Source organism: Chenopodium quinoa, unplaced genomic scaffold (genome assembly GCF_001683475.1).
Source record: "Chenopodium quinoa cultivar QQ74 unplaced genomic scaffold, ASM168347v1, whole genome shotgun sequence".
Classification (NCBI taxonomy): Eukaryota; Viridiplantae; Streptophyta; class Magnoliopsida; order Caryophyllales; family Amaranthaceae; genus Chenopodium; species Chenopodium quinoa.
In genome coordinates, this window is record NW_018742263.1 from 724,855 (window position 1) to 740,098 (window position 15,244).

The 15,244-nt window shown below is 37.7% G+C and overlaps 1 protein-coding gene across 1 annotated transcript; it reads left to right on the forward strand.

The window, feature by feature from the left end:
- Positions 1-1,049: 1,049 nt before the first annotated feature.
- On the forward strand, positions 1,050-14,412 carry LOC110683296. Its single transcript, XM_021859648.1, has 8 exons — positions 1,050-1,181; positions 1,260-1,364; positions 1,465-1,824; positions 11,747-11,974; positions 12,070-12,162; positions 12,283-12,387; positions 12,452-12,888; positions 14,158-14,412. Exons 1-7 carry the CDS (start codon positions 1,050-1,052, stop codon positions 12,809-12,811), a joined length of 1,383 nt encoding a protein of 460 aa, XP_021715340.1. The 3' UTR covers positions 12,812-12,888; positions 14,158-14,412.
- Positions 14,413-15,244: the final 832 nt, after the last annotated feature.

The window sequence follows — 15,244 nt, forward strand, 5'->3', positions numbered from 1 at the left end:
CCTGTTCCGGGCTACGTAGGCCATGTACTTGTTCGCCGCGGGCCACCGCATGGTTCGCGCTTTCGGGGAGTTCTTCTGGGATACCACCAACACTTTTCACTTTCCTTAGGGTGAGATGACTGTCACACAAGCCGATTTCAGTCTCATCTCGGGACTGGAGTTTCGCTCGACTGCGCTGCCGTTCGACAGCTCCATTAGTGTTTTCTCTCCTGTGGTCGACGACCTGTTGGGTCTGATTGCTGTTTAGGCCCGTGCTGAGGTAGAACCATCATGATTTAGCTTCAGGTGCATTCGCCGGTCGACTCTAACGATTGCTTTTGAAGACGATGTGACCACCCGAGAGCAGCGGGTGCGCAACTTTGCACTTATTTTGCTGTCAGGACCTTTTCTCCTAACAAGGGTAGTCAGGTGCAGCTTTACTACCTTCCTGCTCTCTACTATCTTCAGCTGATCAGGACTTACGATTGGGCCAGCTTGGCTTACGCTGACTTTTTACAGGGATTGCGAGACTCTTGTCGACATCGGTCCTACATAGGAAACATCGCTCTCTATAGCTTTTGGAGAATCGTAGAGGTACACTTTATCTCTTAAAATTTAGCTCTAAACTCTTATTAGCACCTGCTGATATTCTTTTATGTTTGTAGATCTGGTTCTACGAGTACTTTCCTTCGCTTGCGCCAGCTAGACAATCTCCATGCGAGCTCCCTATTGGCGCCTGTTGGGGAGGTCGCTTCAGTAACCAGACGGCTACTGCCCGTGTCCGAGAGCTGATCCTCTTAGTATGTTCTTTTTGAATACTTGACATCTTTGTATTGCTTTTGGTAGAAGCTTTATCTTATAGGCATTCTTTGCAGGAGTCTGATGTGTTATACCGGCTATGGGGCGGTCTAGTTATCCTTGTGTTGGCTGCGTAGTACACTGTTGAGCGTCGCTACTTCTAGGGGACGTATGAGGCGGCGGTGTACCTAGAAGAGAAAGTTGCTATTCAGCACTCCTAAGAGATTTTCGACGTCCCAGCTCCTCCGCCACGCCACATGTTTTATGACGCGATGCTGCTCAACTTGTCGGAGAGGTCGCCTGCTGGTACTCCTTGGCGATCTCATGCTAGCTCGGGGCGATGCTACGAGGAGGATTTACTGCCGTTGTTAGCTCCGACCCCTGTTTTGTCTGATGAGGCAGCGGTATGATTTTTATCTTTTATCTTTTTGCTAAGTAGCCCCCAAGTGGTATTTTATTCACTTTGATTTGCTTTTTGCCAGACCCAGCCTACTGAGTTTGTTCCCCCTCGTATGTCCATCCACTGTCAGGGGACATACGGTCCTATTGAGGAGATGATCCCTTCGGATCCTAAGGATCAGTGTTTCGTAGAGCGATCTATCCCTCGTCACCGGACTCGGTTGAGTTATTTATTTGCTATTTTTTTATATCTGTCTTGTATTGCTACTGATTTTATTTCTTTGACAGTTCTTGCGCAAGGTGGTTATGGCGATGGCGAGGTGCATAGACACCTTTCGGAGCCAGCTAGTGCGGATGAGGAATGTGGCTTCCTATCGTCGCGATGACACCGTTCGCGAGGTTGCTTTTCCTCTTTATTTCTGCATTTTTTGTATTTCTATTTTCCAACCTATTCCTTCCCGTACTCGGACGAGACCTGAGGTTCGGAGAAAGCTGGCTAGGTCTAGCTCGAGGCGTCACCGCACTACTTCTGGTGGTCGGGGTGGTCGATCTAATGCTGCTCGGACCGAGGCGGTGGAGGGCTCGGTCTATTCATCTGAGAGTGCACAGGTTGGGCCGATGGGCCAGGGAGAGGCGACATCGGCTTCGGTAGGTGGTGGGACGTAAGAGGTCGGCTCGTCGTCGCAGCAGCCTCCGCAGCCTTAGTCTTTGTTTATTCATCCAGGGCGACCTTTGAGTTTCCCTCCTCCTTGTGAGACCGGGGCTGGTGGGGAGCATACTCCTCGATCTTCGCAGTTCTTTGATATGATGAACATTCCTCATCATCTGCGTCCTCCAGCGCCGTAGTTGTACCTGTGTTTATTTATTTTGACTTTTATAGGACTTTTCCTAACTGACTCGTTTATTAGCTATATTTATTAGACATATTTTGTATATATAGAGTATTATCTATTATGACTGTATTATCTTTTCATTTTTATGTGCATATGTGTGTGTGCAAAAAATTGTGATTAATTTTGCGTAAAAATTTCCATCCATTTTTTATTACTAATGAAGAGTATCCGACTTTCTCCCCCAAGAAGAAAAAATGACAAAATAAATCGGACTTAAACAAACCTAATAATTTAATTAAGTTTGAATAAATCCAAATAGAAAAGGGAAAGAAATATATTAAATATGGGAGCGGTTTGCATAGCACGTTGAGTCATTGTACGAATTCGAATCATATCCAGAAAAACGCGGTTTCTATAGCAAGTTGAGGAAGCGCTGCAGCGCCGCGTGTCGCTGAGCGCTGCCGTTGTCGCCAGGCGACAGACTCTGTTGTCAAGCGATAGGCTTGTCATTCGGGGCTGCAGTGCGCTGCTTCCGAATTCTTTCCGGAGTCAAACTGCATTGATTTTGTAAATAAATAGCCCCCTGATATGTCGATTTTCTATATAATTCGAACAGATTAATTATAACCTTAGTTTCTCAACCAAAAAAAATCATGTCTTTAGTCACTAAGAGTTTTAGCAATTCCACTCGTGAATGGTGTCGGTCTTTAACTGCTAAAGAGAGAAAAGAACTCGACTTTTTCCACATGGGAGGTATTTATGGTATTAAGGGGGTAGATCTTGACATATATTTTATTCATACCGCCTTAGAATATTGGGACACAGATACACATTACTTTAGACTAGGGTGTGATGAAATTACCCCTTTAACGGAAGAATTTGGTGCTATCCTAGGTTTCCCTTCATTAGATCTTGCGGTAACCCCTAGGGTAAATGAATATTACTATAAAGATTTTGAGCGCTTCTTTAATTTAAGAGACAGAGATCTAACAAATATTGTAGATGGTAGCGTAGTTGATCAAAAAGAATTTGCACGCCACTACCTTGATAGACCTTATTATGAATCTTTTCATGTTTATAGAAGAAGGGCTTTTCTCTTTCGCATGCTTAACCAATATCTTCTTACTAGTGGTAGAACTAATGAGGGTCAAGCAATTATATTAACTGTTTTGGAGCAAATGGAATCTGGAAGAAATCCAATGCCATTAATTGTTGGAGAGACTATGCTTAGTCTTGATGAATTAAAGAAAAATCCAAAAGCACCTCTTCGGGGCTCTCCAATTTTATTACAGGTAGAAGAATAATATTTTTAATTACAGAAATCAAAAACATATTTTTGTATAGTAATACTAATTTATTTGCATTGTTTCTTTTTTTTTTAGCAGATATGGCTAATGGAGAGGCTAGAATTAATTAGTCCTCCTGACAATATTGAAAAATATACTCCAAATTGTTTTGTAAGGCAAAAGAAATGCTTCTCTAAGATGGGGCGCCATGAGTGGAATAAATTCTTTGCTATCAAGTGGGTCGTTCCATGGTGGAAAATAGAGAAGATGAATGGTGTCAACAAGCAACCCTTCTGCCGTCTTCCAAGCTTAACCAAGATGACTTTTTATTATCCCTGCAGGGTAAAAAACAGTACGGTCTACTTCAAACAATTCCTTCTAGGGATTTCCGTCGTCCCTATGAATTCCCTATTTCACAAGAAGTAGAGAAATTTGATACCTATTGGAGTGCTAGGACTTTATGGGAAGTGATTACACAAAAGGTTCCTCCTTCCTTTCCCAATGATGTGAAGCGATGGCTTCCTAATAATCCTACAAAGGACATGAAGAAAAATCAGGGTAGAACCAATGTGAAGAATCGTCTAGGTGACAAAGTGATTCCTGTTAAGGAACGTTTGGGTGAAAAAGTTGAATTTAAAACACCTGTGATGCCTAAGAAGTAAAAATGTACAAAGGATAAAGGGAAAAGAAAAGCTGACACTTCAGAAAATAAGGTTTGGGTAGAAAAGAAACATGACGTCCTAACTAAGGGAGAAACCATTTACTCTAAAATTGAATTTAGGTCCTCTAAAGGATGCCTACTAACTAAAGTCATGGACGATGAAGAAGATGCAGATAAAAATTGGAAAAGGGCAAAGAAAGAGAAGAAAGATTGAAGCATTGCTTGACTTCCAATTTATTAGACTAGTTTAAATTTAGAGTTAATTTGTTTTATTAAGCTTTTATCTGAATTCCATCAATAATGTAATTTTTGCTTTATTTTATTAATGAAATTTCAGCCTTTTACTTAAATCAACTTTTTAAAATTTAATTTATTAAAGCAATGAAAACGAATTATTAGTTTCCATATTTTTTCTCGAGTATGGAAGTCGAAAATTTTTCGAAATACACCGAAATTTGCCCAGATATTCCAAGAGAAACGGCGCCGTTATTTTGCGTCTGTCGCCAAGCGACAGGCTCTGTCGCATTGCGCTGCAGTCTGTCGGCCGGCGACAAACCTCTTTCTGTGGCGCTGTTATTCCGTCGAATTTCTATTGCTTCTGGGATGTGAGGTTTGCGAAAATTAAAGTGGCCGCACCCTGTAAAGGTTTGCCTACGTATCCTTTCCTAAGGAATCAGGCCAAACGTAGCTCTCTTGAGTGTGCTACTCAAGCATTTATAGGTAGTACTTTTTAAGTTGGTCAAGGTTCGTCATGTTTGAGGACTGATTGCCATCCATAATAGTTAGTTTTGCTGCACCTCCAGATAGGATGGTTTTGACGATATATGGTCCAGACCAATTAGGCTTAAATTTTCCCCTTAGATCCAACCCATTTTTCCTTAATTCTTTTAACACCAAGTCTCCTACTTTGATGTTTCTTTTCTTGACCTTCGTATTAAAGTGCCTAGCCATACGGGTTTGAAAGCATTGGGTATGATGTAGAGCTTCTAGTCGGTTTTCATCAAGTAGAATTAGCTCTTCATATCTTGCTCTAGTCCATTAAACTTCATTGAGTTTACTTTCTAATGCAAGGCGTAGAGACGGTATCTCTAGCTCTACAGGTTGTACGACATCCATTCCATAAACTAAAGAGAATGGCGTATTTCATGTTGATGTGCGAATTGACGTGCGATAACCCCAAAGTGCAAAATGGAGTTTGTCAGGCCAATCCTTGTTATTTTCTGTCATTTTCTCGATAGTAGTCTTTAAATTTTTATTAGCTGCCTCAACTGCTCCATTTGCTTGAGGTCTATAGGGGGAAGAATGATGGTCTTGAATACCATATTTTTGTAGCAATTCTTCACATTCAGCTTGAAAGTGAGTTCCATTGTCACTTATCATCTCATATATGTGGGACTCCATATCGACAAATAATATTCCTTTCAATAAAGACTGCTACATGTTTCGCAGTGAGTTTAGCATATGATTGTGCTTTAACCCACTTTGTGAAGTAATCAATTGCTACTAATATGTATTCATGACCTCCTGTCCCAGGAGGATTAATTTTACCGATAATATCAATTTCCCATGTAGAGAATGGCCATGTTGAAGTGTAGGTGTAAAGTAGAGATGGAGGAACATGTTCTAAATTGGCGTAAATTTGGCTCTTAGGGCATCGTTTTACATATTTATGACAATCCCTATTCATGGTAGTCCAATAATACCCTTTTCACATTATCTTTTGGACTAGCATTTTTCCATTTACATGGGTTCCACAAATGCCTTCATGGATTATCCTCATAGCTTTTTGGGCATCCTTTTTTCCTACACATAAGAGAGCTCGACCCTTAGGTACCCTTCATGGATTGTCTATGAGTACGTATTGGGAAGCCAAGAGTCTTAATGCTCGTTTTGCTCTTTGGTCAGCATGAGGAGAATATTATCCTTTGGTGACGTAATTAAGTATATCTGTATACCACAGTTATTCTTTTTCTTCTTCATCATCTTGGATCACTTTATCATCTTCTATAGCTTGAATGTAATCCGGTTTATGCCTTTTCTCTATGGTTAGAGGCATTTTCTTGATTTCTATAGGAATCCTAACCATTGAGGCTAGTCTTGCCAAGACATCAGCAAATTGGTTTTCCTCTCTAGGTTGATAGGTTTATTCTACCTTTTACAACTGGTTGGTGAGAGTTTCTAGGTATGTTTGGTAAGGGTCTAGACTTTCACTCCTTACTTTCAATCTTTTGGAAATTTGGTTGATGATCAACGAAGAGTCTCTGAATATTCGTAATTTATTTACTCCCAATGCCAAAGCTGTTTCAAGGCCTACCACGCATGCTTCGTATTCGGCAGCGTTGTTGGTAACATCGAAATCTAGTTTTATAGAGATTGGAAATGTTCTTCTTTAGGTGATACTAATAGTACTCCAACGCCACATCCCTTTTGGTTTGAGGCTCCATTGAAATATAAAGTCCAAGTATCATCTTTTTAGACCATCAAGTCTTCGTCTAGAAATTCGTTGTCATGTATTGGCGTCGAATCTTCTATTGGGAAATCCGCTAGGAAGTCCGAGACCATAGATCCTTTGATAGCCTTTTGAGGCATGAATCTTACATCGAACTAGGCTAAATTGACTATCCACCTTGATATGCGTCCATTGAGTGTAGACTTTTCGAATAGATACTTAAGTGGATCCATTCGAGAAACTACAAGACTGTATGCACGAGCATGTAATGTCTTAGCTTGGTTGTGGCCCATACCAATGCGAGGCACAATTTTTCAAGCGGTCTGTAACGTAATTCATACTTGAGCATCTTTTTGCTTAGATAGTAGATTGCATTTTCTTTACCTTCTACTTCTTGTGCAAGCATAGCCCCCATTGTCTCCTTGGTGACTGTTAAGTACAACCTAAGAGGGATCCCTAGAAGCGCTAGTGCTAATACGAGAGGATTTACGAGATAGGCTGTGATCTTTTCAAAGGCTTTTTGATACTCGTCATCCCATATTACTGGCACATTCTTTTTGAGCTTCTTGAATATTGGTTCGCATATCATTGTTAACTTTAATATGAACCTACTTATATATTACAACCGGCCAATAAACCCTCGAATTTGTTTCTCTGTTTTGGGCGATGGCATTGACATGATCACTTTGATCTTGGTTGGGTCTATCTCTATTCCTCTAGAGCTTATGACCTACCCCAAGAGCTTTCCTGTGGTGACTCCGAAAGCACACTTAGATGGATTCAACCTCATGTTGTATTTTCTTAGCCTTTCGAAAAGTTTTCTTAAGGCTACTTGATGTCTTGGGCGATGTTTTTATTTCACAATCATATCATCGACATATAATTCAACCTCTTTGTGCATCATGTCATGGAGTAGGGCAGTTGCTGCTCATTGGTAAGTAGCACCCGCGTTTTTCAACTTGAATGGCATTACCGTGGAACAGTAAGTACCCCATGGTGTTATGAATGTTGTTTTCTCCATGTCTTCTTCTGCCATGAGAATCTGGTTGTATCCCGCGTATCCATCCATAAATGAGAGAAGTGCATGATTTGCTGTATTATCTACTAAAATATCGATGTGTGGTAAAGGGAACTCATCTTTGGACTTGCCTTATTTAAGTCTCGATAGTTGACACACATTCTTACCCTTCCGTCCTTCTTCGGAATTAGGACCACCTTTGCTACCTATTCTGGGTATTTGGATACCCTGATAAAACCTGCAGTTATTTGTTTTTGAACTACTTTTTTTATTTTAAGAGCTACGTCGGGTTTCATTCGACGCAGCTTTTGTTTTACAGGTTTCATTCCTGGAATTAGTGGTATAGTGTGTTGAGCTATTTCTCTATTAATACCTGACACATCTTCATACGACCAAGCAAATAAATCGATAAATTCTTTTAGTAGATTAATTAAATCGGTTCTTTCTTGTTTATTAAGCGTTAATCCGATTTTAACTTCTCTTTTAATGGTTGAATCATTTGAGATATCAACCATTTCAGTATCCTCAATTATTGGTGTTTTCTTTTCAAGTGTTTCCATTGCTTTAATAATTTCTTTGTCATTTTCATTGTTAGTTAAGCAATGCTCGTCATCTTGGGTTAATGAAAAACATGAGTAAGAGGAAGAAGACATATTATTCAATTATGAGATCATTACATCGAAAAGAGAAATGTCCTCAGGTACTTGATTGCTAACTATCCTAGGAGTAAAAATAGAAGAATTAGAAATAGGGGATGCTATAGCTAAAGACTTGGAAGACTACAGAAATAGACTCTGACTCTGACTCTAACTCAGACGACTCTTCAAATATTGGTCCTTGCCCTATTGTTCTTGAGGTTTTTCTTCCACTCGGAGTAGTCACCTTGACCGTCTTGCGCCATCCTTGCACTAAACCCTCCGCTGGAGTGATGAGCTTCGAAGGGTCAAAGTTCTCTCTTTGTAGGACCGTTTGGATGAGCGAGGAATTATCCTCTACATATTTCGGCTCATCCTTTTCACGCCCAAAGAGTAGTCCCATGACATTAAATTCAAAGCATGGGGGTGCTTTCTCTTGTGAATAGGAGTTGAGATCTCATCTAGAAAGTAACAATCCAGAAAGATTTTGAACGCAGGTTGCCTTATGTCATTTACAAAAAAAGGTTTGGGAAATTCATAGCATGGATAGTCCTCTCCTTCTCTCATGAAGTGTCCGTTGAGAGTAAGAGGGTACTGATCCATTGGGATTGCTTTCTTTAGGGTGTGAGCGTTCCTACGCGCCTTAGACCTTTCCTGGGCTCGTTTAAGATCTTACCGAGTCGGTTCAAAATGAAGTCTGAAAGTATCTAACTTAAGGAGGCTAGGTAATTCCATTTGTTTTGTTATCTCCTTTTTCTTTCCAAGAGTCATTCTGGGAAAGTGTCCCTGTCTCCTGAGAATAGTATTTACCGTCATATTGGAGTGGGGGTCGTGACAAAGAGGGGTCCTTTCATCCTCCTCGATTAAGAATACCTCTTCATTAAAGACCCACAAGTCTTCATCATCCTCATCGTGCTCCACATTAATGATCAGATTTTTAACAGCTTTAATCCTCATAGGTGAAGCATCGCTTGTAATAGAGATCCCTCCAACTATAGCCTTTAGTTGCTGGTGAAGAGATGAAAGAACGGTCTTGAGGTCATGAAGCCAAGGGCGTCCTAACAATAGGTTGAATGAAGCCTTAATATCTACCACTTGGAAGGTAGTGGCATGTTCTATTGCTCCCGCTATTACATTCATAGTGATTTTTCCAAGAGCTTGGCGACGTGTATTGTCATAGGCTCTTATTCCTTGTGTCGACGGGGTTAAGTCTTCATCCCTTATGCCTAACATCCTCGCAGATCTGAGTGGACAGACATTGATTGCCGATCCATTGTCTACTAGAGTCATTGGGATGTTCATCCTCTTGCAGACTACTGTGAGGTTTAGAGTCTTGTAATGCTCACTACTACAATTTCCATATTTATGGACGCTTTTCTCTCGACGCTGTGGTACTAGTGTCAATGTAGATGGATTTATATTCCGCTTATTGTCGACGCTTTTTCAAGTCGAAGCCATCTTTGGACACTAAAAAGCGTCGAAAAGTCACATGACCCGCACATGACTATTTTTGGTTGCCCGTGATTTCAATTTTTAGGGAAAAAAACAGCGGGGTTAAAAGAAACATACAAAACCGCCTAATAATTAGTTTCAGGAAAAAAAAAGCTAGGTCAGTCAAGTGAATTGCGATTGCGAATTGCTACATCCATCATTTTCCACTCAAATTCTTCACCCAATTCGTTCTGGAAATTGTGGGAATTTACTTCTTCAACCTGTCAAATTCATCGATTTATAGAGGTAAAACTTCATGCTTTTCCTTAATCTCTGGTTTGAATTTCATCTAGGGTATAGTATAATGTTCGATTTCTCATGTTTTTTGTTTAATCTCTGGCTGAAATCGAAACATCTTTGCCCTTATACGGTTTTGAATTGAAGGAGAACAAGAATCGCGCGATACTTCGAAGAATTCATTGACGATGCATCAAGTAATTTTCTGCACTTAATTAGATACAATTACTTAAACGTTTTTCAGTTCATAATTTGCGCTTTCAATTTCCAAATTTGTTGTTCCTCAATTATTCCTTTTTTTTAATTAATAAAAATGGGTCGTGAGTAGTTCTTAAATTTATGGCGATTTTTATGGGTTTTTTGTTTGGATTTTCTGAATTTTTTCAGCCTAAAGTAAAGTTTTCATCAGTTTTTGTTTAGTTTAGCTTAATTTCCCCTTTTAACTTTGCCTAATTTTCAATAGATTCGCTATAACTCGGGGAACCGATTTAATAAAAATGTTTTGGGTTTTGTCAATTTCTCATTATTATATGCTTGTTCTGCCAATTTCGATTTTGTTATGCTTAATTTTGTTGAAATTTCGTGGCTAAATCTATACTGCCTAATCCTATACTGCCTAATTCCTACTGTAGTTTTACCAATTTGATCTATACTGCCCAAGTCCTACTGTATTTTTACCATTATAATACTTGCATTTATTTTTGCACCCATGGATTTCAAACACTACTCTCTAAAGTAAAGGCTGAACGTTGGTATTACACATGCAATTGAAATTAATAATTCTTAAGTCTGTCTGAAAAATAAACTCAGAGTAATACAATAGATCAAGCCTAATATAGAGGGATAAATAGAACTTTTTGAGTAGTAAAAATTTGAATTTAGAAATTCTTTGAAGGTTTGGATTTATTTGGAAGTTTGATCTATGAACATTCCATGGAGGTCTTTAAAGTCAAAACATTGTCTGGAAAGTTCCTCTCCCTATAATAAGCTTGTTTTTCTCTCAATTTAATCTATAATTGAATTTTATTATTTGTTGTCTCTGTAAGCAGCACTTTGAAGAACTTCGTTTCAAGAAGAAAGAGGCCAAGAGATAGAAGACAATTAGGTATGTTTACAGCATGTTTGAGCTAATATATACTTCATATTTTTTAAAGCAATTTCTCATCAATAGTGAATTTGTTTGGCTGTATTGAATATATGAATCAATGTTTAGTGTATTTTGCTGTGTATATAATGGGTGTTTAATTCATTAATATTAATCTCTTCTTATATATGTGTGAATTTATTTATTAATACACTCTCGCTGATGTTTCTGTTTTAAATTGAAATATTTCGGAATCTGAATTATGAGAGTTTAATTTAATAAAACCTCTTGATAGCCTTGGTGGTGCAATTGTACTATACGGGGTTGAAACTTTTATTTGAATAATTCCTTCTTTTCAGCATTATTAGAATCACAATAGAATTATATGTATGAAAGTGACACATTCTCGATGTGATTAGTTTTTGTTTCATGGATTATCTTTGAGTTGGTTTGGTTCAATTTTGTTTTCTTAGACTGTTTCTTGGGTTTTGTTTGCTTTCTGCAATTACTCAATACTCATTTACTTTGGTTGGTAAATTAGTCGCATTATGGGTATTAGGATGAGAGGTTGATGGTGGATTTGGTTTAATTTATTATTGCTTGAGAATTTTAACTAGTTGACAAGCTTCATGTGTAGCAAACTATGTGTCCTTGGTTAACATCGAAGGACACATTAAAATCTATCTTTTTTGTTTTTTCTCTTTTTTTAAGGGGCATTTTTATCTATCTTAGCATAGGGCATCTATGCTAGCTAGGATGTAGATATTGAGAATTTAAGAAAGATATTAAGAAAGAATGCTTGTAAAATAATATTTATAATGTACATATATATAATTTGTAATTAACAATATATTTCTTTATAGACATGGATACTAGTTTTATTTACTGAAGGAACACTTTGTGATTCCTCCTGGTGCGGAATATGACAACCAGGCTCTCAAGCGTGCCAATAAATGTTGGAGGCAATACAAATACTCTTTGAAACGGCAATATTATAAGCCAGAACAGAAGACATTGGATCAGATTTGCAATAATGTGCCACATGGAATTACTAGTAGTAATTGGGTAAAGTTAGTGAAATATTGGGATTCAGATAAAGGGAAAGTATGTTCAATACTTAGCTTACTGTGCATGAAGCAATATTTAATATCTTATTCATAATTATATAATAAATACATACTCTTTGAATGTGAGTGCAGGATATGTCAGAATGCGGTAAAAAAGCACGAGCCTCCCAAGACCAGTTTCATACATCTGGCTCTAAAAGTTTTGCAAAGCGACAAGCTGATTATGTATGGAATATATATGTCATTTTGTAATTACCTAGGATTGTATTTAGAGCATGTCTTTTTATATGCGATTGATATTGTTGACTTTTCATATTAAAGCTCTTGTTGCTTTATTATTTATAGGAAGATGAACATGGAAAGAAAATGAGCTTGTTAGAGCTGTGGATTAAAACCCATACGGGTAAAGACGAAAGCTTTCTTCCTAACACAGTCACCGAATATTTTGTGGTATGGTTTTGTGACAGATTTCTGGTATGATTTTGTGCATATTTTGTGGTATAATTTGTTATAGGATGATGTTAAAGCTAAGGTTGAAGAGCTGAGGATGATGCACCCTAAGATGTCTGAACAAGAGCTCGAAGATGAAGCATTTCAGCAAACTATGTATGGCAACGAGATTCCAGATCGTCCTGTGGGTTACGGATTAGAGGTTAAAAAGGGGGACATTTTTGGAGTACGTGGTGTGTTAAGGAAGGAAGGGTATGGAAAAGTTCAAAAGAGGAATATTGTGATGGATAGTGTTAAAGAAGAAGTGAATGCTTTGCACAAAAAAAATGATACACTATCCCAAGAAAATGAAAAGATGAAAGACCGGGTCGGCCACAACAGTCTTCTTCTTAAAGCGCTTGTTGGAAATTTTCTCAGATTGTAGGTGCAGTTCGTCAAGGGAATGCATCTCCGGATCTTTTAAACAAAGCATCTGAGTTCTTAGGGAAGGCTAAGCATCAGGTAACAAAGTCAGATTTCTCTTTATAACTGAAATCAGAACTGAAATCCAAAACTGAATTCAGATCCGAATTTCAGAACTGAAAATCAGATTTGAAATCCAGAACTGAATTCAGATCTGAAGTTCAAAACTGAAAATCTAATTTGAAATCAGAACTGAAATTCAAAATGGTTGTGTGTGTGTGTGAAATTCAAAGCTTGTGTGAGTGTGTGTGAAAGTCAAAGCTTGTGTGAGTGTGTATGTGTGTGAAAGTCAGAGCTTGTGTGTGTGTGTGTGTGAAAGTCAGAGCTTGTGTGTGTGTGTGTAATAATAATAATCTGCCTAAGGTTTTCAACTCTAGAATACTCCCGTTTATACTGCTTGTCTTCCCTTCATGCTTGCTGTCCTGCTCCCCTTCATGCTTGCTGTCCTGCTCCCCTGCCTAAGCTTTGGACTTAAGGTAGAAATAACAGTGAGACAGTAGACAAGCATAGTCAGAGGATATACATGTGTTTGAATACCCTCGTGCAGTGATTTTACAGAAAGCAGAGCAGAATTTCATAGTTGAATTCAGAGCTGTATTTCAAAGCTGAATTCAGAGCTGAATTTCAGAGCTGAATTCAGAGCTGAATTTCAGAGCTGAATTCAGAGCTGAATTTCAGAGCTGAATTCAGAGCTGAATTTCAGAGCTGAATTCAGAGTTGAATTTCAGAGCTGAATTTCAAATCTGAAGTTCAGAACTGAATTTCAGATCTGAAAATCAGATTTGATACATTTATACTTAAGTCGTTGCTTAGCAGACTAATCTAATTTCAATATGTGTTTGGTATTCATACAATGAAATTCACTCTTGAGTTCTTGTATGCTTAAAGCTTATTTACAATTGGTGAATGAAATGGCTATTTTAAGTTGTTAATAATCTGATAGGATTATTGTGCTTCAAATGCATCTGAATGCACACAAATTATATATGATGTGTTAGTATGAGTCATTCTGGTATTAATTCATGTTGTTCTTCCTGACATGGCTGCTATTCCTTGTCTCAAATTGTTGTCAAAAGATAAGAAGGTGCTTCTACTAGTTGATAATGCGGGCATTGTAGTGGATAATCATGGACAGCCCGTCGGTGGTACCCTGGTATTTGGTTGTTGTGCTCCTAGTTCGATTGTTGAGTTATCTTCGTATGTGGTGATTGCTAATAATAGAAAGATGGAATTATAAGCTTGTGTGTATGTGTATAAGCCTATATTGTGTAATGTAATAATTTATACTTTGTATTTTTTTTTTTGAAGATTGGAAAAGGCAATGTAGGTGCAACAACAGAATAGACCGGGACACTTGAGCATCAAAACAAGCGACTACATCGTCTATAACACCATCATCTATCTATTTTGGTTATTAGTCTTAATTATATTAGTGATGTATTTGTTAGGGAAAAGCTACGATAATATGCGACTTTTTTGTAAAAAAAAATTAACTGTGTTGATATTTTGGTTTATAAATTTGGTAATTTAATCAACTACGTACTCTTATTATTGTTGATAAATTATTGATTTTTTTTTAATCTGATCTAGTTATAAGAATATTTATTTACTTTAATTTAAATGTTATTAATTTAATTTATGATAAATTTAAATAACTATAATGTCTGTATGATGGTAATAATTTAATAAAAGGAACAAATAATAATAAAAAAAAAGCTTAAAAAAATTCTAGACGCTTTTTGATGTCTACATATTTTGCATATTTTCACATTTCAAAAGTTCCCGTCATACCATAGGTTGACACGAATAAACGCAAGACAACAAAAAGCGTCGCTAAATTTGAGTATGTGGACATGTAAAAGCGTCACAAAAAAAACTAAACAAACTTGGAAAAATGCGTGAAAATTAGTATTTTTCGACACTTCGTATATTAGTTTAGACACAAAAAAGCGTCGAAATTCCCGACGCTTTTTTTGAGTCCCTAAAAATTCTCGACTCACGAATTCTCGACGCTTTTTAGCAGCGTCATTAATTTGGAGGGTTAAAAATTTTAGCAACTCAGTAACACCAGCCATTTGCTTCTTGAGCTCGTTAACTTCTTCTTGAATCGCCATTATCTTCTTAGCTTTCCTTTTCCGACCGATTGATTTGTCAAAAAGCTGTACTTGAACAAAAAGGTTGTCTCTGATAAAACGCCCTTCCTTTCTTAACCACGCGCTGAAAATTAAACCATTTTTTTATTTTAATGACTTGATTCAAATTGACTTTGACTTTACGGGTTTATAAAGAAAAAAGCAAAAATAGGGTGTATATTTTTGGGAATCAAGTATATGGGTTCAAACAAGTGGTTTAATTGGAGGATTAATATCCGACTTACCCCCCTAAAAAAATGACG